This window comes from Maylandia zebra, linkage group LG7, assembly GCF_041146795.1.
Source record: "Maylandia zebra isolate NMK-2024a linkage group LG7, Mzebra_GT3a, whole genome shotgun sequence".
Taxonomy (NCBI): Eukaryota; Metazoa; Chordata; class Actinopteri; order Cichliformes; family Cichlidae; genus Maylandia; species Maylandia zebra.
This window is the reverse complement of record NC_135173.1, coordinates 44675666-44699897: the sequence shown is the minus strand read 5'-3', so window position 1 is coordinate 44699897 and position 24232 is coordinate 44675666. Positions and strand designations below refer to the sequence as shown.

The following is a 24232-nucleotide window of genomic DNA, read 5'->3' as shown; positions in this document are numbered from 1 at the left end:
GAAGGTTTGAGTGTTTTATGCCTACAAGTAAATCTAAAAACAACCATATCATAGCTGTTTTAGGAACCGTGGAAATAGTTCTCAAAGTGGGTGATTTTTTTTTCCCCCACAGAAAAAAGAGAAGAAAATAAACCAGTCGGACCATAAAAGCAGGAGACTAAAGCTCAAAGAGTTCAGAAAAGCATCACTGTAATTGGTTTAAGGTAGTTGGCAGAATGAATGAACGGACCTCTGGGGCTGGCTTTACAAAGATAGATTAGACTGGTCTGTATGGTTAGATAAAGTCTCACATTTCCACAATGGAAGTCAGACCATTTAACAAAAACAACAATGGACTAATTTTCAGCCACAGAAACATCTTAACCCCAGACTAACTAACTCTATTATAATAATCTAATATAATAATATACCAACTATTTGTACCCAAATAAAAAAGAAAAGGGAAAACTGCTGATATGCAAGTGGTCTGTAGTTTCCTTGTATGCTGTATTATAAATTATATTAGTGAAATTCAACCTTTCAATTTAATTTTATTTATTTGGCACCAAATCACAACAACAGTCACCTTATATTATAAGCTAGAGAAACTAAAACAATAAAGAGAAAACCCCAACAATTAAACACGAATCTATGAGCAAGTGATTTTGGTGACAGTGTGAAAGAAAAAATCCCTTTTAACAGGAAGAAACCTCCGGCAGAACAAGGCTGAGGGAGGGCCAGACATCTGCTGTGATCGATTGGGTGATGGGAGGACAACAGGACAAGAGACACACTGTGTAAGAAAGCAAGAGATACATAATAACTAGTGATTAAATCCAGATAGGTGTTTCAACGTATAATGGGTGAAAAAAAGGTGAGTAAAGAAGAAACTGAGTGCATCATGAGAAGCCCCCCAGCATCCTGGACCTATTACAGTATAACCAAGGGAGGATTCAGGGTCACCTGACCCTGCCCTAACTATATGCTTTATCAAACATGAAAGTTTTAAATCTAATCTTAAAAGTAGAGAGGGTGTCTGTCTCTTGAATGCAAATTAGGATCTGATCCAAATTAGCTTGTGTTTTATTTTTCCATTGATTAATATCAACCTGTCCACTGTTTATTCCCTAGACCAGAGGTGGCAGCTCATATATATCTTCAACGCTATATGTTTTATGGTCCTCCTCTTAATTTACCCATAATTCACTGCACTATTGTCCTGCTTAAGATAGTCAGAGTCTAAAGTTCTTTGTGCAATGGATGAATTTAGTCACCTACAGTGTATGTGAACTATGACTGCTTTATCAAAGCCATAGTCAAAATCTGTTCCCTGAAACTTCTGTGTACTCCTCTCATAGGCTCTGTATGTAATGAAGGTTTTACTTTGTTTTTTTAGCTGCTGCCATGTCTAATGTTGGTGCTGTTTCAAATTTCAGCAAAACTTTTGCTAATGCCACTATCTCAACGTTTATCTTTCAAAGGCAGAAAGAAAATTGTATCCCAGATGTGATTATTTGAGATCTCAAGACATCTATATGTCACCTTCAGACTCCAGAAGTTATCCTGTCCTTTTCTTAGGTAACAGTAATGTAAAAATTGCTCAGTACAGGTGAAGGTTATGCTTTCAAAAGTAGAAATACTTTCTTTGTATATAACTATTGGATGTGGCTGATACAATACTACATATGGTATAACATTACTAAATCTGCTTCATCTACTTAAGAGCAGTAAAGGTGTTCTATCACATAAACTCACTTAAATCTTTTTGTCTTTTTTTTTTAAACTATTTGGCTCTTTGGGATTTAAACAGACATAAAATTACTCATGTCTGAGAAAGATTATGAAGAACCTCGCGAACCTGAATGGATAAGTGTTTAAGAAAATGAATAGGAAGAAGTTAAACAATGTGGCCCCAGCTAAAGCAGATACATTTCCACAAATTGGATACATTTCCACAGCAAACTGTAGTAAGAAACAACAGAAACTGGAAAAGTATAGATCTTGAATGAATGCCGTTGATGTCCAGCTAAGAAACGCCTCTGAACTACCTGTTAAATATAAAGTAGTAGACAATATTATCTCCATTTTTGGCTTCCAGAGTTCTTTCAGTTATTTCTCTTGTTCAGTGACGCACCACTTTTGCAGAGTTATGCTACTATGCCACCTTGTGGATAATATAATATAACATATCTAGTCTGTCTGTCACAGAGTGAACACAGAGGGGCATACAACCATTCACACCTAATTTAGAATTACCAGCTAACTTAACACGCATGTCTTTAGACTGTCAGGGGAACCCAGAGTGTCACGGATAAATACAACAAAATAAAACTAGTACTGGTACCGAAAAAAAGAAAATTTATTCATAACACAGGTGAAAAGACCCAGGGAAACCAAGTAAACGATAAAACGATAGCAAAATAACGCTGAAAACCGATAAAAACCCTGAAAACCATACATTTCACACCCGAGCCTCAACTCTCGCGGCCCGGTACCAAATGACTCACGGACCGGTACCGGTCCGAGGCCCGGGGGTTGGGGACTGCTGACTTAGATCACCTGGCTTCCCCTTTCTGATGCTCGAATTGATCTTCTGTATTTTTCTTGACCATGTCTACCTTAATGGACTGAGTTGCTGGATGTGAATGGCTGATTGGATATTTGCTTTAATGAGCAGCTGACCAGGTGTACCTAAGAAAGCATCCAGTGAGTGTATATTGCAGTTTGATGCCTTTAAAAATATTTTTTCACATCATCAAAACTAAGTAGTAATTCTATTTTCTTTTCTCTTTTCTAAAACTAACTATTATAGGCAGCTTTAAGGCATATTATTTATTTATTTGTTACATATTATTAAGGCAGTGTCTCACAGTAATGCTTGTATTTTGTCAGTTCTTTTGTGTTGGCATACGTCTTCTTCAGGATTATATTTCTCCCATTTTCCTAATAATAGGAGATAAGGTAAAGATCAGTTAGAGACAGTATCTGTAAATAATGTGAGATTTGTACAGCCACAATGTTTACACCATACGAGAATTAACCAGCTTTCACAACTTCTAGGCACACAGCACTGAACACCGTGGGTGTCCCATTGGGATCATCACTTATTTGGAAACATTTCTATTGTTGTTTGGGCTACACTCAGAGTAGCGCATATTTGGAGCTTATTTTTTTCATATTTGGATTTTCAATTTTCTTGTGTTTCCATCAGTTGCATGGTTTTTCTCAGCCTGATATTTTTATTAAAGTTTTTGCATCGACTTTTACAAAAGACAAATTGAACAATATGCCGTTTTCTTTTTAAAGAACATAAAGCAATATAAGACATACACTCCCACCTCATAATTATAGCAGTACCAGTGGGTGTACAAACAGAAAAAGGAAAAAATCCAATCTAATAATACTAGTAACAAACCCTAGGGTACAAGACAACAGTTCCTGAGTGTACAAGGGAGATGTGGAGAGTATCCAAAACCCCCACCTCCACACAGACACATAAAAACCAAAACACACAAAAAAACAACAAAAAAAAAAAAAAACCCACACATGATAAATGGTCAACTTAGTTATAGGGATAAATCAATTCTGTTAGAGAAAAGAAATATGTATAAAGTAGTTAAATAAATACCATCATAGAACGCAGGCACAATAGAATCCATATACTTAAACTTAGGCCTCTTACTTGAACATAAGATAAGAAAAAATAAAATATGATAGAGTCTGAGCTGGCTAATGCATGGTTTTTCTTAGGTTGCAGCCCACTTTGTTCTCAGAGTCACCACACAATAGGGCTCTCTGCAGACACCAGCGACACAGAGATATGCTCATAAGGCATCACATCTGCATTGAGCGCTGGAGATCACAGTTTATTTACCCAAGACTATTTTTTCACACTAGACTCACCCTCCCACAAATGATTGCTTTTTGGCACTATTCAGTAGTGTCTGTTTGTAGTCTTGCAGCACACTGATAGGATCATCTTTTGTGCTTAAAATACCAAGATGTCCCTGCCACGTTATAGATTGAGTCTTGGTGAACAGAAGCCGAGAGACATAAAACTACAAAGAAAACATTACCCCATCTGGAGACTTTTGATGGTTGAAGTCTCTGCTTGTGTTTTAAAATCAGGACCAAATTCAGCGCATGCAACTGAGCCTTAATCCCCAAAGAGCATGGCCTCATTCCAGTGATTGATTCTCATTCAAATGAATATTGATTGTCCTCATTCAGAGAGTTCAAGCAGCCATTTGTAACAGTAACAGTCTGATATCTCCTCCTCTATTCCTCTTCCTCTCGCTGTCCTGGCTGTATTCAGTATCAGTAGGATACTGTGGTGTAATAGTTACAAAAGCCTACAGACAAGGTTCAAGGTAAATAATAGTTTTTTTTAATCAGAGCTCATAAATATAATCGGTATCATAACCATATAGTATTATAATCATTGTCATCATGCCAGCCTTACCAGGCCATTACTGCCAGAGCTGTCCAGGGTACTCTAGTGTTTAGCTCATCATTACCTAACACCCTAATCTAATAGATAGACAGAGCAACCTTTTTCTCTAAAGCTCACTCTGCAGGGCACAATCCCTCACGTACTGCTGAAGCTTTAAGGCACACAGTGGTCTCTCTTAATTTGATGCTAGCAAACATCTCAGCTCCTGTTACTCTGACAAACTGCAGCCTGCATGGCAGACAGATTGTCCTAAATACAGGTGTTACTTTCTTAAGTTTGGCAACATTTGATTTTTGCGTCATCGTTGACCACAAGTTTGGTGATTTTTATTCCATTTTCAAAGTGATGTGTCTCTGTTTACATTTCTTGTGTTGTGCTAAATCAGTTATTGCCTAATTGAGCCAGCAGTCTCTGATGTATATAATAAAGAAACCTATGGAGCAACAAAGTGTATTTGTTTTTTTTGTACACCTATCTTGGCTTTAAAATACAAATATACCTGAGATACCCAATAACAGTCATTAGTTACTTCTTTTCCCTATTCGCACTTTGCTCCTCTCAGATGGTTAATGCATATCACTCTTCAATTAGTTTCGTTTTTGCATGCTGCAGTCTGGTGTTGGTTCTCATGCTGACAAAGAAATGTTTGCTTATCATAACAGGAAATTGTCATGCTCTGTGGTGACCACTGGGTTGTGCAGCGTTCCATCTGTACCATGTAATTTTTGCTGGCAGTCTTTAAGTGTACCACATGCACCTGTTTCCTGTCATTCTGTATTTGTAGTGGTTGTACAAATGTACCTAACACAGTGCCCCTTCGACCATGGTACATGTCGTCACGCCCTCATCTTGTTGAATTCAGTTGGGAAAATCCAAAGTTAGCTGCGAAGATTAGACCAGGTCAGCTGATCATAGCCTGTATGCAAATAAAATATAACAAGTCATTATGTGACTACTTTCTAATTAAATATTTTCCTCACACTGCACCGGTACACCCGATCTTAGGTTGGGTTCCCCCACCTCCCAAATCCCACTTTAACTACTGACCCCTTTTTCCCCTAAAAAATTTTTTTTATCAGATCATAAATATGAGTAAAAATTGGGCAATGTATGTGTTTTAACAAAAATTAAACATTTTTAGTTTGACAAATTTCCTTAATATATATTATATATATAATATATTCTAAAATTGAGGCGTGAACCCAATAAAATATGGAATAACAAGTTTGGTTGTATGTTTTTTCAGAGAAAATAAACAAATTATAGTTTGGTGCTATTTTGCAGATATTTATTCCACTTAAATTCAGCTTTGATCCTCTGTTGTTGTTAATGATTGGTTAAAAGAAACTGTGGTGTGTGGGGCGTGAACCTTTTCCAGTTTCCCAAGTTTGAGAAGCAATGCTCTAATGGTTTCTCCTTTGCTCGCTCCTCGTGGAGCTGGCAGTAAAAGAATACTATAACCTTGGACATAGATCTCACCATAATGATGATAGATAAAGTGCCAAACAGAAATTTACTGGTTGGAAGGAGTACAGAAGCACTCGAACAAGTAAGTGTGAGACGTATGTTAGTGCAAGAAATCCTGTGCAGGCTACAATATGTGCCTTCAGAGGTGGTAAGCAGAAGAGTCTAAAAAGAGTAAAGTATTTGCCGCAGCAACACTTTTAGGAACAACTAATACAGTTTTTGCCCTATCCAAGCTTTTTGAGCCAATTCAAATGAAAAATTACCTTTTTTTTTAAATGTTACAATTTCTCACTTACAACATTTGATTGCAATAAAATAAAGTTTCTGTTTTTATCTCCATTTTATTTTTTAAATTCAGTTGAAAACATCATCCTTGAATAAAGTAATCACTGGTTTAAGCTTCAACTTAAACTGTTTATATATTTGGTTGGTTATTGTTCAGTTCCTTAGGAGTTAGTTCATTTGCGTTATAATTACAGAGGATTATAATTAGCACATTTAAAGTTTCTGAAGATGCCAACAACCACTGCTAATTTGCCTGTGTATATAAAAAGCATAGCTACATTAAATCCCCACTGCTTCTTTAAGGAAATGAGTGTAGCTCTGCTGAGTAAACATTTGCTTTCTATATGGCTGTATTTATTGCTTTAAAAACAATAAAACCTCTGCTGAACAAATGGCAACTACAATAATGACTTTATTGTGCTGATGTCATGAAAGATTTTGATGAATCATGCAACAGTGTAATGCAGGAGGCCACACCTACATCGCTATCAATTACAGCACCATTTGAAAGTTTCAAGCATCACAGGTGGGAGCAGAGCCTTGAACACTAATCTATGGTTTGTCAATCCGGTGGCAGTTCCTCATCTGTACGAGCTTAGAGCCATCTGGTTTAGAAAATTGTTACTGCAGAGACACCTATTGGCTGCTGACAGTATTAGCTTCTTTATTTAGCTCACTATAGTTTTAATGCAGATTTACAATATACATTCATCCATTTACTTTGTGAAAATAATATATATATATATATATAAAAAGTAAAAGCTGTGATTTATTGATGTACAGAATTCAATTTGAGGTATTTGGTGGTGATAAGGATCGGGGCATTACCCTGTAGACACGGGTGGTGGAGATGAAGATGAAGGCTTGAACTGGGTTGCACAAAGGCAACTGCAAGGAAAAATGACAGATGAGCGGTGAGATTTAAAGTATGGAGTGAAGGCTGATTGGCCTGAAGAAGGCAAGCAGAAAGCTGATTGGGCTAGACCTGTGGTGTCACAATCAGCTTGAGAGTGTGGGAAAGTGGAAATGATGTAAAGCTTAGATTAGCCAGAAGCATAAGCTTCATGTAAAACTGAGGTTATTGTAATCACCTCTAAACATTGACTTAATACTTACATTGGTATGACATATACGTATGTATGTACAAATATGTAGGGACTGCTTTCTTGCATTTGCCCAATATAAAATTAGAAAAATCCTATATTAGAGTGATGCTAAAAACTCTCCTCATCCCCAGCTGATCCAGGCAGACGGCTGCCCCTTCCTGAGCCTGGTTCTGCCATCGGTTTCTTCCTGTTAAAAGAGGGTTTTTCCTTACCACTGTCATCAAGTGCTTGCTAAGAGGGCTGGCCATTTGCCAACAAACGATTGTTGGTGTTTTCTCTGTATTATTGTAAGGTCTTTACTTTATAATATAATTCTCAAATTTAATGGACTTGAATTACTTCTTGTATGTTTGTGTTTTTCAGGCTCTTGTTGTGGTTGTAATTCTGTAATGGATCTTTGTGCCCATCTACATTAAAGCTGGGGTAAACAGAACTCTAAGGCTGCATATTGACCTGAAAGATCCTCAAAATCTATTCATTTCCACTACCCAAATGACATAAATGACTACTATGTCTGACAACACTTTGAGTAATGACAAAAATCTCATGCTTTGTGGATGTATTTAAATCATCACCTGAATACCTGAATACTTCAGAAGAGGTTTGGAGGACAGTGCATTCGCATTTATCTCTCTGTTCTCTCCCTTGTCTTGTATATCTTCACCAGAATTTCAGTAAGTGCCTCCAAAAGCAGCAGAAAATATTTATATTATACCTGTTTTCGATGGTCCTAAATGAAATCCTACACTTTTTTTCTCCCAATTCAGGGAGATATTTTTTCTGGTACAACCTTTGTCCAACAGGCCCTTGGGCCTTGGTTTTTCACTTCTAGCAGTTACTGCACTATATACTGTCAAAGGTTTGTACACAGGAAAAATTTCCTTCCTTTTCTATGGAACTCACAGATATTTTCCTAGAAAACTACAGTGTCATAGTACAATAACAAGTGTTATCGTACTTGAGAAGACTATGCCCAGTCATGGCACGATAATACTTGTTATCATACCATGACTGGACATAAAGTCTTCACAAGGCCATGTGACTACACATGGAGATTTAGAAACACATCACACACACACACACACACACACACACACACACACACACACACACACACACACACACACACACACAAATTCTCTGGCTTTCTTCATTGCTGGTTTAAATGTGCTGACTTGTTGTAGTCAATTGCCCGTGGACTATGATAACCATGAATTGGCCTTATGTTGCTGTTTAGTAACAAGACATCCACAATTGAAAATTTTACAGAAGGAGTAGTTACATAATTACAATATGTGTGTTTCCAATAAATAAATAATACATTTTATCCAAGGTGGACTGATCTACACAGACACTTTACAGACCATCATCGTGGTTATTGGATCATTCATTTTCATGGGCTTTGGTAATATTTTACTTACAATTTATTTGTTGGACAGTTTAAAAAAAGGTGGGTGGTGGTGATTCTCCTCAGCTTTCCATGAAGTGAAGGGCAACGAAAACTTCAAGAGACTCTAGATGCAAGCTGTCCCTCAATCAAGGGTAACATCAGTGCAAACTGCTATGAGCCCCTGCCAGACTCCTTCCATATCTTCAGGGATCCAGTTACAGGAGACCTCCCATTGCCTGGCATGGTGATCGGACTCATTATTTAGGCTACCTGGTACTGGTGTACTGATCAGGTGAGTAAAGAAATAAACAGAAACACTGGGCAGCTCAGGTGCAGTTTTTAGCAATCATTTACAGTTAGTCTGTCGTCATAACCAGAGACTCAAACAACTGATTTACAGATTAACTCATTAACATATACACATTAATGCCCCTTCATATTGCTTTTTGAAGCATACTCAACAAGCAGTCTACAATGGGAGGATAACTATGCTTTTAGTTTAGTTCTCTTAGTAAGAGCCTGACGCCAATGTAATATTTTTTGTTCCATTACAGATAAAGATGATTTGATTCATTGGTTGTGAAGGAAATTAATATTTAAAGTGGAACATGGTGCCATAGGCTTCCACACAGCTGTCAGGTGGCTAAGTCTGCGTAAAGTGCTAAAAAGAGTATGGGAGCAGAAACTCAAGCATTTTGTGAGGAGAAAGGCAATTGTATTTCAGATCTCTCATATGACAAATTATTGATGTGCACTAATAAATGAACTAAATAGCAAACTACAAGACCAGAATCTAATATGTGAATTGCACACCCTGTGATGACGTTTATGAGAATGTTGCAATTTATATCAAACCAGTTGGAGAGCAGCATTCGTACTCACATGTCAATAGTGAAAGAAATTGTACCATCCGTTGATCGCCTCAGGTGGTACTCATCCATGTTTGGAGCCTTGCATTTTAACTTTTTAAGGTGATTTGAAGACTTCAAATTAGTTAAGAGTGAAATGCATATGATTTTGTCTCCCTCCCCTTGCACTTTATATACTACATCCAGTGATGTTCAGCTTGAACTCACTGACCTGCAGTCTGATTCACTCCTGGCAAAGCATTTCACGTCAGTATGCTGACAAGGTGTAAAATATACACTCAAGTTTTATCCCAAACATTCATGTTTTTACACACTGGGTTATTCATAGATTAAATAAAGGATGTGTGTTAGTTACACAAACTGGTAAATGCTATTGTGACCATTTACCTCACGGCATTCACACTATAAAGATGGCCTAGGCTATAAGAAGATTGCCAACACCCTGAAACTGAGCTGCACACGGTGGTCGAGACCATACAGCAGTTTAACAGGACAGGTTCCACTCAGAACAAACCTCGCCATGATCGATCAAAGAAGTTGAGTGCACGTGCTCAGTGTCATATCCAGAGGTTGTGTTTTGAAAATACATGTATGAATGCTGCCAGCATTGCTGCAGAGGTTGGAGATGTGGAGGGTCAGCCTGTCAGTGCTCAGACCGTACGCCACTCACTGCATCACATGGCTGTCCTCCAAGAAGGAAGCCTCTTCTAAAGATAATTCATAAAAAACGCCTGCAAACAGTTTGCTGAAGACAAGCAGACTAAGGACATGGATTACCTGTGGTCTGATGAGACCAACACAAACTTATTTGGTTCAGATGGTGTCAAATAACCAGGTGAGGAGTACAAAGAGTGTGTCTTGCCTACAGTCAAGCATGGTGGTGAGATGTCATTGTTTCGGGCTGCATGAGTGCTGCTGGCACTGAGGAGCTACAGTTAATTGCAGGAACCATAAAGCAGAGCATGATCCCCTCCCTTCATAAACAGGGCCACAGGACAGTATTCCAACATGAAAACAACCCTACACACACCTCCAAAAAGACCAGTGCCTTGCTGAATAAACTGAGGGTAAAGGTACTTAACTGGCCAAACATGTCTTCAGACTTAAACCCTTTTCAGCATCTCTGGGGCATCCACAAATGGAAGTTGGAGGAGCGCAAGGTCTCTAACATCCACCAGCTCCATGATGTCATCATTGAGGAGTGAAAGAGCATTGTAATGGCAACCTGTGAAGCTCTGGTGAACTCCATGCCCAACAGAGTTAAGGCAGTGTTGGAAATAATGATTGCCATACAAAATATTGACACTTTGGGCACAGTTTGAACATTTCCACTTAAAGGTGTACTCATTTATGTTGCCAGCGATTTAGACATTAAGGGTTGTATGTTCAAGTGACAAATAAAGTATGCTGAAAAGCATGAAACCATGGTCGGGTCTGTCGTACAGTGATGAATTAGAATGGATGAGATGGATGGTAACGTTTTCAGACAATTTAATTGAAATTTTTGCTGTATAAGATGTATATATGTGTTTAAATGCTTTATTATTGCTCACTCACAACTTACATAACTTCAAATGGAGCTTTATATTCATACACAGGGAATTGCTGGTTGGGCTCCCATGAACCCCAGCTGGATGGGCTCTCCAGAGCCTCCGGCCAACGTGGAAGGTGCAGTCTCTGCAGAGTGTGCTCACTCTGAATAAACTGGCTTGGGTGCATAACAGTCCATAGGGGAGGCCTCAGTCTTTGCAGGTGCCAAGAAGAGGCCTAAGTTACAGTTTGTGACATTTGTATTTACAGACAGCTTAGAACCCAGCTGTGAAACACATGGCTTGGACTGTTCATGAATAGTGAACAGTATCGACCAGGTCCAAAAACAGACAGATAAACTGTGCTCACCTTACAGTAAGCACAGTTTGAAGAACACATTGCTGAAAAGCTGGTTCATGAACAAGGTACATGGATCTTTCCAATAACAGGCCTGAAACTAAATACTGCAGCCAGCTTTAGGTTTAGAAACATTAAACATTTTCTTATAACTCCCATTAGCAGAAATGAATGTTATTTTCAGTTGTCCCAGAGAATCCTTAATTATGGCAGATTTGGCCATGCTACATGCAGTCCTATTCCCATTGTTAAACACCTCTAAACACATAGCTACAGTTCTTTCAGGCACAGGGGTTATAATCACTGGACTTAAGTCTTTAGAAACAGAGTCAGTAGAACAATAATAGTCTCTTTTACTAGGCAAATTGGAAACAAAAGCCTCCTAATTCAGCTCTGCTGGATTGGCGGTACATGGAACTGATATGGAACCTATAGTCAGTACTATTTTAGTCTCAGCTCTCTCGGTTCTCAAGAGAGCTGGTGGCAAGAAGCCGCCATTACTCATCCCCGCTGTTTGATCCGGCAGCGTGGTGCAGAGGAAGCCGCTGGGTAGCCGACTCCTCATTCCCAGCTCACATTCTGGCCAGAAACATGGCCGGGCAAACCTGCTGCTGCGGCTGGGTAATGACTGGAAACCTGGAAGGCAGTAACGGGGAGGAGCCTCAGGGTGCTGACCTTAATCGCTGGGATGCCAGAAATACAAAACGAAACCGAACTGGAATACAGAAACCTAAACCAAACACACAGAGAAACACATAGCCATGAGGGAGATGGCAACACAGGACAGAGTGAGACGCAGACATGAATGAGCACGAGGGAAAACGAGCGAACAAACCACGGGAGGGAACACAACTGAACATGATCTAACTAACCAGCCAGACAGCTGTCACAATAAAACAGGAAACACTGAGACGTAGACTGACACGAGCTTGACAACAGGACATGGAACAAACATGAAAACTTAGAACAGACTGGGGAGACGAGATGGGAAAAAAGGAGAGAAACTCTGGAACAGGTAAGGGAGACAAAACAGAGACACCTCTAAGACTGCAAGGGCAACAGAGAGGTAGAGAAAACACAAGACAGAGGTCGAGCGAGCGAGAGAGGGCGAGGGAGGGCGAGGGAGAGCTGATGGGCTGGGGAAACATGGGTAAACATGCCAGACAGGGGAGACATGGAATGAACACAAGGAGGGGGAACTTGACAACAGGAAAGGAAAACAAGACACAAGGACACACATAAACAAAAAACACACAGAAGACAAAGACACAAGGGCAACCTAAATAGACAAGAAACTAAAACATAGAATAAACTCAAAATTACTAAATAAACCTGAATAAAGACCAACCAACCAGAATACAAAATTGACACCAAAACAAAAGAACTCAAAAACACTTTGTCAAATGACCCAGGATCATGACAGTTACACATTTTAACACATTTTTCAGGTCAACATTCTTGAATCAGCAACGTTCATATGTGCATCCACCTTCAGCCAACTGGAGTATGTGTTAATGTCTTAGACAAACCCACTCTTTGTTTTCCCTTCTTTTACATCTACACTATCTACGCCTCCTGCTTTCATCTCCCTCTCACATGCACACCAAAGGTTATAAAGGTAATCGCTTTCTGTAAACGCTTCAAACAGAGCCGACTCAAACAACACTGCTGTTGTCTGTCTCAGCTAAAATGTCTCAAGATTATTCTTATTTTGAATTCTCTTACATAAACAGAAATGCAGAAAATGATGCAAAAAACACCACGGCTCTTAATAATGCTGCAGATATCTCTGTTATTGTGGTGTACTTCCTGGTCGTCTTGGCAGTTGGAGTTTGGGTAAGTTTTGCAATCACTTTTAAAACCAATTTCTCTGCAATTCCTCAATAATTTTATAAACTGTTTCCAGCTAAGAAGATTTAGTATAGTTTGTATGTTAATGTGTCCTAATGTGTCTTACACCCCTGATTCTAAAAAAGTCAGGACACTGTGTAAAACGTAAATGAAAGCTAAATGCAATGATTTGAAAATCTCATAAATTCATATTTTATCTCTAGTGGAAATTTCAAATTAACCTAAAAAAACATGTACCATTAAAAAAAATCCTAATTATGAATTGGATGGAGGAATTTTGTCCCATTTTTGTCTAATAATATAGGATTCTAGCTGCTCAACACTCTTGGGTGTTCCTCATATTTTTGCCTAAATGGTTGGAGTTGGTGAAAGGTCTGGATTAATGCCAGGGCAGATCAGTCTTTTCTACTATGAAGATATCCTGTTGTGATAGATGCAATGAGCATTGTCTTGCTGGATAATACAATGCTCTCACTGAAAAAGATGTCGTCTGGATGGGAGCATATGTTGCTCTAGAATCTGCACATACAACACCTTGCAGCATTAAAGGTTCCTTTACAGATGTGCAAGCTGCAACGGCATAGGAAGCAAGTCACCCTCATACCGTCGAGTGACTGAGTGCTGTTAACAAGCCATGTTTTTCTTCTCCTCTTTAGTCTGGATGTCTTTGTTCCTTCAATGTAGTCTGTTACAGTTTTGCACATATTTAAGGATTTTCTAAAAACGTGCCTTTGTCCTGTTACAGTCTATGGTCCACACTAACAGATCCACTGTAGGTGGCTTCTTCCTTGCAGGGAGGAGTATGGTATGGTGGCCGGTGAGTATCTTTATATTTAGAATTAGATCCTTTACAGTATTCTTCCTGCATTTAGAGCCATTAACAATTTTTTATTGCTGTGTTCAAATGGAAAACAATGCGATGTAAGCTATCATAAAAGAAGCATTTTATGGTACAGTGGTGGTTATCATAGTCACGTCATAGCAAGAGTGTCCCCCAGGTTCAAATCCTAGCTGTGCCATTCTGTGTGAGTTTGCATGTTCTCCCTCTGCCTCCAGGTATCCAGCTTCCACCTGTAGTCTAAAGACATGCATTTAAGGTTAGCTGATCATTCTACATGGACCATGGATGTGAGATAGATAATGTGCTGTATGAATGCGTGGTCAAATTATGACTACACATAAAGCATGTTGAATGCACAGGGTTTTCCCAGGTGCCTGGTTTCATCTTATAATCCTAAAAAATGCATGTTAGGTTAATTAGTGATTGTGTTCTTATAGCTGGAATGTGTTATTAAGATTTTGTTTTGTATGATTTGGCACCCTCTTGGGGCCACAGTTGGCACTTGGGAAGCTTGTTATGCCCAGCTAGTAGTGGTGGGAAGTTCGTTTTCAGACCTTTTCAGAGTCCTGCTCTTGTGGCTTGTCTCCCAAAGAAGAGCTGGCTCTTTTGGTTCCCAAATGGCTCTTCATTTATTATCATCTGTAGCCTCACATTTTAGCCTTATTTGGCAAATATGAATGCTTTGTGTGTTGACAAACCCTTTTGCATTGAGTGTTTTTATGAGAAACCTTGTAATTGCATAATTTTGTGCATTTGTTCACACAAAAACAAAACGCTGCAAACAAATCCACAGAACAGAAACAGAGCCAAGGTAGCTGTTCAGTAGCCAAACAGTTTGTCCTCAGTGCAGGTTGACATTCAGAAAAATCAAATGCCTCAGCTTGGATGGGCTGATGCGGTTTCTCCACTTAGTTAGTGTCTGCTTCTTTAAACTGCAGCCAGATGCTGCTTTGTTTATGGGTGTCAGTCATATTCACTGCTGTATATCATCTCACTGACTGACTGAGGGGTAGTGATGTGTGGAGCGGTCCTGAACTATCAATGCTTCCATTACCAGCGTTTCATGTTGCAGGATCAATTCCCATATGAAAATATCAATAACTAATTTGATTACACTTTTCTAATTTTAAATTTTTTACATTTTTAATTTAAATATGACTTACAGACAAAAGTAAACTCCACAATTAGCGGGACATTTGGCAATACCCTTTGGATAGGAACTACAATCGCCTTCCGCCTCTCATTCAAGTGCGTGCTAAGGCTCCACAAGAATGTGAGTCAGTGAGATACCCAAGGCACAAAACAGACCACAAAACACTCAGTCTTGACTTTGTTCACAGATTATAACTGCGTTTATGTTCAGCATATAAATTATGCTGTGTGCAATGTGTGTGGGAAGACAGTTAAATACTGTAGCAATGCAAAAAACCTTGTTAAAAAAAAGTGGGGTGCTGGCTCTCACTTGATGGTTTGATACAAGTGCCCAGTAGAGGTGAAACCTTTGGCCATGAAGACTGTTTTGAAGCCTGAGGAAGAGTGCTGGTATCTTCCATTGTTTGGAGTATACCATCTGCAAAAGCCTGGACAAGTAAGGGTTGTTTTTGACTCAAGTGCCAAACATGAGGGGGAGTCATTGAATGATGTCCTTTTGGTCCAGACTTGAACAACACTTTGGTTGGTGTGCTACTGCAGTTTCTAAAGGAGCCCATAGCAATAACTGCAGATGTGAAACAGATGTTCTACTGCTTTACTGTAAGGGACGATCACCGAAATTACTTACACTTTCTCTGGTACTGTGACAATGACCTTGCAAAAGATGTGACAGAGTTCTGCATGACAGTGCATGTGCTTGGCAATAGCCCCTCGCCAACTGTGGCGATGGATGGGCTACAAAAAGTCTAGTTTTGAACAGAGATTAAGACTAGTAAAGTCCCATATAAATATGATTTATGAGGTTGTATGAGATTAACAAATCATCATCATTACTTCTGAGTAATCAAATGTGTAAATCATTTACAATTTATACAATACACTGAGATGTGGGCTAGCATAAAAAGCATAACCAAGTTGATTCTTGAATGAATTCTTAAGTCTCCTTAATTTACAAATGGACCTACTGACAGATTGAACTGTGCTCTCCACAGATCGGAGCATCGCTGTTTGCCAGCAATATTGGCAGTGTCCATTTCGTAGGAATGGCTGGTACTGGCGCAGCTTCAGGAATAGCCATTGGTGGATTTGAATGGAATGTGAGTAACTGTTCCTGAGCCACTGATTCATTATCAGTTTTTATTTAAAATAATTTCCTCGCCTCTGATACTGAATAAGTTCATGTCAGCTCATAGTTTATTGATTTTTATGAGCGCTCCATTGTGCAGAGGAAAAAAGGATGAAAGGAAACAGGGTTCCTGATTATTGCATATTTCTTGTGTGTTTCAGTCTGTTTTTGCGATTGTTATCCTGGGATGGATCTTTGTGCCCATCTACATTAGAGCTGGGGTAAACAAAAGCCCTCATATATATATTTATTTACCCTTTATAAATAAGCAATGATTAATGAGTAAAATCTCATGTTTTGTGGATGTATTTAGATCATCACCATGCCTGAGTACTTGAAGAAGAGGTTCGGAGGACAGCGCATTCGCATTTATCTCTCTCTTCTCTCCCTTGTCTTGTATGTCTTCACCAAAATCTCAGTAAGTTCCTGAAAGAAAAGCAGAGAATATTTCTATTGTGCCTGTTTTGGATGATCCTAAATGAAATCCTACTTTTTTTTCTCCCCATTCAGGCAGACATTTTGTCTGGTGCACTTTTTATCCAACAGGCACTTGGGTTGAATATCTATCTCGCTGTTATTGCACTTCTGGCGATTACGGCACTGTACACTGTCACAGGTTTGTACACGGGGAAAAAATCATTTCCTATTTTACTGAACTTACAAACAGACATTTTCCTCATAAACTACCCAAGAAGCAATATCTACAGTTATATTATGACTGGGGGTAAAGACTTCTCAAAGCCGTACGTGGAGATGTAGACACACGCCACACACACACACACACACACACGCACACACACACACACACACACACACACACACACACACACACACACACAATCGCTCTCTTTCTTCAATGTTGATTTATCTTTGCTGAGTTGCTGTGGTTGATTGCCATGAACTAGGATAAGCCTGAATTGGCCTTCTGTTGCTGTTTTGTAACAACACATCCACAATTACAAGTTTTAAAGAATGAGTAGTTACATACGGTGGCCCCTACAGACAAAGCACATGCAAACCCCAAAACACAACGGAAGTGCTCCAGAACGCTAGGGGCAGTGTTGAGCTCGATTTGCAAAATAAACGGCAAGTTTGTCTGTATGGGACGGTCTAGTTTCCGTCACGCTTCCCAGGTTGCCTAGCAACCATGATACTAACCACTGGAAACGTGTCATACAGCTTTGTTTGACAGAAATGAAGGAGAACATATTTTGTTCATTTGTTTGTTTGTTTCTACAAGAGCTTTGTGTGATTTGATAAGTATCTGAGGCTGAGACCACAGGACAGTAAAACATGATTTTTGGGCTTCATTTCTGTACTGAACAGTCATTTAAGATTAGTTAGTAAATAAGAATTAGCTGATGTTGTTCATGAGACTAAAGTCATATCACTTTGGTAATGTAAATATAATATGGCCAATATTATAGTTATTATATTAATCATTATTAGCTATTACAGCAGTGAACATGAACTCTGTGTCAAATACTGAGCTTCAGTACAGATTCAAGTTGCAGTTATTTATATGTCTTATCACCTTAAATCTTCACTCAAAGACAAGTATCTTTGACAGTGCATATATAGGTGTATCATATATAAGAGACAAATGTTGTTCCTTCAGTATGTTGGCATTACTAAATTTGGCTCATTGCTTACATATATTTATAAAAAGAAAATGTACAAGCTGTGATAACTGTTTCTGATAAAATGAAGAGTAGACTGATATATGAAATATTCCTTTATTGGGTGAGAAAATCAGACCATGTCATAACTGCTTTAAGTCATACAAAATAGATATCAGAGCCTTAAACAGGCTGACTTCTGCTAAATGGGTCAAACTGGGCAGAAAGTATACAAACACGTAACATCCTTATAGAATATGATGTAACACTATAGATCAACTTACCTCAGAATATATAAAGCATATAAACAATTACAGCAATATGATGCAACAAACACAGCAGTGCTACTGATCCAAAATACTCAAAGCTTCATAGAACTGGAACAAACATTTATTTTTAGGTCCATTCTGCTGCTGATACATACTTTAGGTTTCTGAACATTAAACTTGTTGCTGCCTTTCATAGTGTGTAACTTGAAGGCCCTGAGTACTTTCTCCCACACTGAAAACACTGGAATGATAAAATTATTTGAACATTACCTAATAAGACTGATTCAGGACAGACAATTAGTGATTCTAAACTTTTCTAGCAGTTCTTCACAAACAGGGAACGGTCTGTCTATTCTCTCCATCTGTCAGCTGCTGCTGGCTCTTCCTCCTCATCTTCCTCACACACTGCTGAGTTTGTCCTGGTGGATCATCAGGGGTGCAAAGCCTCACAGATGACGTGCAGCAGTGGGTCTCTCAGTCTGTCCTCACTCTGGACACTTGCAGTTGTCACACATGGAAATCAAATGTGTGATAAGCTGCAGGATTCAAACACAAGTGTGACTTATCAGAGGTGTGGACTCGAGTCACATGACTTGGACTCGAGTCAGACTCGAGTCATTAATTTTATGACTTTAGACTTGACTTGAAAAAATGTTCTAAGACTTGTGACTTGACTTGGACTTTTACACCAATGACCTGGGACTTGAATTGGACTTGAACCCGTTTACTTGAAAAGACTTGATATTTTACCCCAAATATAAAATTTAACATGCATATTATATAGAGATTGAAAATGTGACGTCATTCACGGGTAGAACCGCAAAGGATTCTGGGAACTCGTGGCAAGAGGTACTAGCGCACGCAGGCTTTCAATTGAAATCAGTCACACAGCGATAAAAAGAAACACAAAAATGTCAAGAAGCCGTTGTATTATTAACTGCAATAGCCGGTCGCATGACAGCCACGGGAAGCCGACGGGTAAAGAGATCGGTTGTTATCGGATTACCTCGTTGAAGAGAAATTGTTCGAGCCATGTTTCCGAAGTAACAAAGAGGCGACTGGATTGCAGCCATTCTAAGACCAAATATAACGTCCCAGAACACTCCAGCTCACAGGTTAGTCTGCTCCAAGCATTTACACGAAGGTCAGTGTTTTTTAGTAGTTAATACGTCATTTTCATGACATAATTAGTGATATAGGTTACAAGCAAGTCTGGCGCTGAACAGAAATTGTCGCACTATGCTCCTTTATTTATTGTGCATAAATAGTGAATTGTCCTGACACAATATTGCGTTTCTCCTCTGTTATTATGGTACATTGACAAAAACATATACTTTTATTCACAGGATAAAACAGGTTTTTTGTATCACTAATTACCCAGTACGATTACAGCATACAGTATTATTGTCACTGCTACATTTCTGTGATGCTACCAGAAATTATTTCCACTGCTAATTAATTACCGTTGAGCTCAAAGGTCCTATTAATAAACGGTTAACGAATGTGTATTTATGAAGACGATTTGTGAGACTGGTAAACTTATGATACGTACGATGGTCTTTCGTTCTACACGGTGCATTTCAAGGTCCTGTACCCATCCGTCGGTAAACTGTACCTAGGCTTGTTGCAGTGACCGGAAGTTACTAAACTTCATGAGTGTATGCACTCACTCCAAGAAGCGTATAATTATAAATATGCATATAAATATGCTAGGATGAGATAGCTGACTTCATCTAACTAGCAAATGTTGTCCAGGCTACGTTGGTGATGCAGTTTTTTTTAATGTGTATGATATTTTTGTCATGCGATTTTAAAGCCGGTCCTACAACCGCATCCAAGAATAACATGCAGCTTATCTCAGAACTGTCGGTGAAAATTATTCTTGGAGCTAGGTTTAATTGAGCTGCATTTTAAAGAGGTGCAATTTCACAATTTGTGTATATTTTCTAAGTTCACTATTTTGTTATGTGTTGAGAAAAACACAGATTTAAAAATTACATGGTCTAATATTTACATTTAGCATATAACTGCAACATGCTTTTTTCGTTTTTTTTTAAAGACTCGAAAGGACTTGAAATTCAAAATTTCAGACTTGTGACTTTACTTGGACTTTTACACCAGTGACTTGAGACTCGACTCTGACTTGCCTGACATTACTTGAGACTTGACTTGAGACTTGAAGATAAAGACTTGAGACTTACTTGAGACTTGCAAAACAATGACTTGGTCCCACCTCTGTGACTTATAAATGCATAAATACATTACACAATCAGAGAGAAAGAAAAAGAGAGAGAGTGCAGGACAGACAGACAGGTGACAGTCTCAGGTGTATACACTGCTACAAAACAGCACAAAAGAAGAAGGATTTAGTGTTTGTGATATTACGAAACAAGAAGAGTTCCCAGATGGTACAGTGGACACATGTGTGACTGCTGTGATTAAAGCATCTTTCTTTCAGCTTAACGAGTGAACCATCAGCTCATTCAAACACATGTTAAAGTCCGTTTGGCTCGACACCACCGAACAGAGGCAGCAATATAACATAGCTAACATTAACAGTGCAGTGGATCCTGCTTGTGCCGTGATATTCAGGACTGCAAACCGAGCAGCATCACTGACTTTCAGCTTGTTGTGTTTGTGGATATATGACTGACTTTAATTATCCACAAAATCATCACATTCTCTGTAAGATTAAAGTCAATTATTGAACGGCGTATATTTTGAAGTAAAGGCTTTAAAACCAAGTTAGTACAAACATCGCTAATGCCACATAACTTTCCCGACATGTGGCCAACATGTTTTAATGTTCATTATAAAAACATTTGCGCATAAATAAGTGACATAATATTCAGTACTTTGTAATTTGAGCTACTCACCCCTCCCTTCCTGTACTGAATCGTAAGCGAATCACTCAGGACTCGCTCACCCCCTCCCTCTTGTGCTGAATCATAGAGCCAACGAATCACTCACTCACTCACTAACCCCCTCCTTCCTGTGCTGAATCGTAAGCCTAAGCGAATCACTCAGGACTCACTAACCGCCTCCCTCCTGTGCTGAATCGTAAGCGTAAACGAATCACTCAGGACTCGCTCACCCCCTCCCTCCTGTGCTGAATCATAGAGCGAACGAATCACTCACTCAGGCTGTGTCCCAATTCAGGGTCTGCACGCTTGAAGTACGCGCACTACACGTACTACGTACGGTGCGTACTATAAGTACGAGAAGTGCGGAAGTGAGAGGCTTGTGAAATGGGACGGTATACGCTTCGTCGCGCTGTTCAGGTTGCCTAGCAACCATGATACTAACCGCGAGACACGTTACATACAGCATTGTTTTTTTTTTTTTGTTTTGTTTTTTTTTTTTTTAAATGACATCAAAAACAGCAGTATGCGACATTACGTGATGGCAGAGCTTCAGTTCATCCTTTGTCTTTTTTTTTTTTTTTTTTTTTTTTTTTTTTTTTAATAAATAGGACAGGGGGAATGAATGAGAGAAAGAGGGGGAGAGAAAGAAAGAAAACCAAAGGCGAGAAGAGACGGTGAGAAGGGGGGGGAAGAGAGAGAAAAAAAAAAAAAGAACTCCTGGGTCACCTGTATGGAGAAAAAAAACAAACAAACAAGAAAAACAAACAGAGGAGACAGCAAACAACAAAGAGTAACATAATAATAGAGAAAACAAAGCACCATCACAATAAACTAGCTAGTCATAGATATCAATATTTACTAAATAATAAACGATATTGTGCAGCACGCAAGATAGACAGCGCACAGTGTGCTTTGAGGCAGCAGCCAAGAAAGCTTTAGTCCGCGTCTGTGAATACCCATGTGTGCATACCTGTGTGGATCAGCATGCTTGCATTCCAAAGGTTTCTCCATGTAATGATCTGCTAGGGAGTGTGGGGGGGCCACAGCCCCGTCCTCCAGGGTGTGAAGCGGGTATGGAGGAGATCAAAACTCCAGACATCCAGAGGCCCCCAGAACACAAGAGACCATGGAAGACCAACAGAGGGGCAGCCGCGCCACTGTTCCAGTAAGAGCTGAGGAGAGTCCCAGATGAGGGCTCGCCCAGCAGCCGCGGAGCAGAAGTCAGGGGGAGTTGCAGTGACGCGCCCGTGAGCTCCGCCGGCCCCCAGCTGTGCCTGAGTGACCGAGCCCCAGGCCGAGAGGCCGGGGGCACCCCACCTCCAAAGGGGCCCGAGCGAGCCCCAGGCCCCAGGCCCCGACAAGCGGCCGCCAAGGAGTGAGCCGGTGTGTACCCGGACGCCGACCCCCAGACACAAAGAACCACCAACACACCGACACCTGAGGGAGTCCGCCACCGGCAGGGGAAGTGGTGGTGGGTGGAGATAGGCCTCCAAACCTTGGAGGGCCTGAGGTGTCCCCAGAGAGGTGGCGTCTGATACCCAACCTGACATATAGACACAGACATACAGGCACACACAGACACAAACATCCATTCCCACCCTCATGCTCTCATATGCACTCACTCCACACTCAACCAACGTGGAGACAGACATAAAGAGACGCTGTACACACAATCACACTCCCCAAGCGTACTCTACAAACCGGGTCTAGGTACCCTTGCCCCTGGAGGGGGGAATTGCACCCAGACCCAGGTGGTGTTACCCTTTTCCCTGCGGTGGGGAGAGGCAGACCACCCCGACTCCGCAGCAGCAGGGAGGCCCCACACCCCAGACCGCAGTCGGACGGCCAACTCCTCCTACTAGCCCTCCCGCTCCAGCAGGCCGCAGAGAATGGGGGTGGGAGAAGACTCCAAACCTCCCTCCACCCGCTCATTGTAGTGTTGATGCATATGTGTTCTAAGGTGCAATTAAAACCCAGGAGGGCATGGAGCTACCTGCCAAGGAGCAGCAGGTAAGCGCATAGTCCCTCCTGCTAGCCCTCAATGACTAAGTGTATTTAAAATTGAGAGGTGGGCAACGACGTCAGGGGTGAGGTATACACCCTGATGGTAATTTGGACTCCGTGATTGTGCCCACCCCCAAGATCCTATATGTATGTGTAATGAGAGTGTGAATAATGTGAATGTCTAAGTTGTGGGATAAAATTGAGGCAGAGGCAGCCAGAAGGGGACGGGGGGTAGCCTCCTCTGCACCCTGGTGACATACCCCCACTCCAAGGCCCTGCATGTGTGGGTGGTTGTGGAGGAGCGGGAAGAGGGAGGCAGCTGGAGATGGGGAGGGAAGGAAGGGAGGGGCAGGTAACCCCTCCCTGGGGCCAGCTCCCCCGCTGACCCCAGTAGGCACTCCCACCCTCCGCGACCCGCCAGGGAAGGGGGGCCCAGGCCCATCAGACCGGGGCCCAGTGCAGTAGCGCCCCCCGGCTCCACAGAGCCCTGGACAGTCCACCCAACCCCACCACAGAGAAAACTGCACCCACCCCACCATCCACACATCTTCCAGACTACATAAGACGGTAAACGCCCAGGCTGAGATCTTCCTCCACCTCTCCTGTATCTCCCCCTCCTGCAGAGAGTTCCTGAAGAGAAGAAAGCTCCTGCAAGATGTGACCATCCCCCCCACCAGTTGAAGAGCCCCCCAGGCGGCTCGACGCACCGGCGGCACCCTGCTCCAGGGCCGGGCCCCCATGCACCCACCCGCCCACAACCCCGGCAACACACCAACCAGGACCCAAGCCCCCGAGGCCCGGCCCGGGCCCCAGCCCAGAGACGGAGCGCCCCCAGAACCTCACGCCCATCCCGGACCCACCCAGGGGCAGCCAGGTTGCCAGGTCAGTAACCCACGTCCGTCAGCACAGACCCTCCCCTAGCCCCGCTGCACGCAGCCGCGAGGAAACAGTCACCTGAGAGCCAACAGAGCCCCCAACCGGACGTGACCGCTACCCCGGGTTGAGCCCCCCAAGGAAGATGCCTCCGGGGAACCCCCCGACGCCCTAAGCCTGTCCCTACCCCCTCACCA

General features: G+C 41.0%; 1 protein-coding gene and 1 pseudogene across 1 annotated transcript in view; both read left to right on the top strand.

Moving 5' to 3' along the window:
- Positions 1 to 838: 838 nt before the first annotated feature.
- Positions 839 to 8945, top strand: LOC111500718 (sodium/glucose cotransporter 1-like; annotated as a pseudogene).
- A 4180-nt stretch (positions 8946 to 13125) lies between these two features.
- The window catches only part of LOC101467218 (sodium/glucose cotransporter 1-like), a 31831-nt gene continuing 20724 nt past the window's right edge, over positions 13126 to 24232 (top strand). The window contains exons 1-6 of the mRNA XM_014409289.2: positions 13126 to 13272; positions 14033 to 14104; positions 16273 to 16377; positions 16568 to 16627; positions 16720 to 16824; positions 16917 to 17022. Of these exons, the coding sequence (XP_014264775.2) occupies positions 13126 to 13272; positions 14033 to 14104; positions 16273 to 16377; positions 16568 to 16627; positions 16720 to 16824; positions 16917 to 17022 (595 nt within the window). The remainder of the gene's footprint in view (positions 13273 to 14032; positions 14105 to 16272; positions 16378 to 16567; positions 16628 to 16719; positions 16825 to 16916; positions 17023 to 24232) is intronic.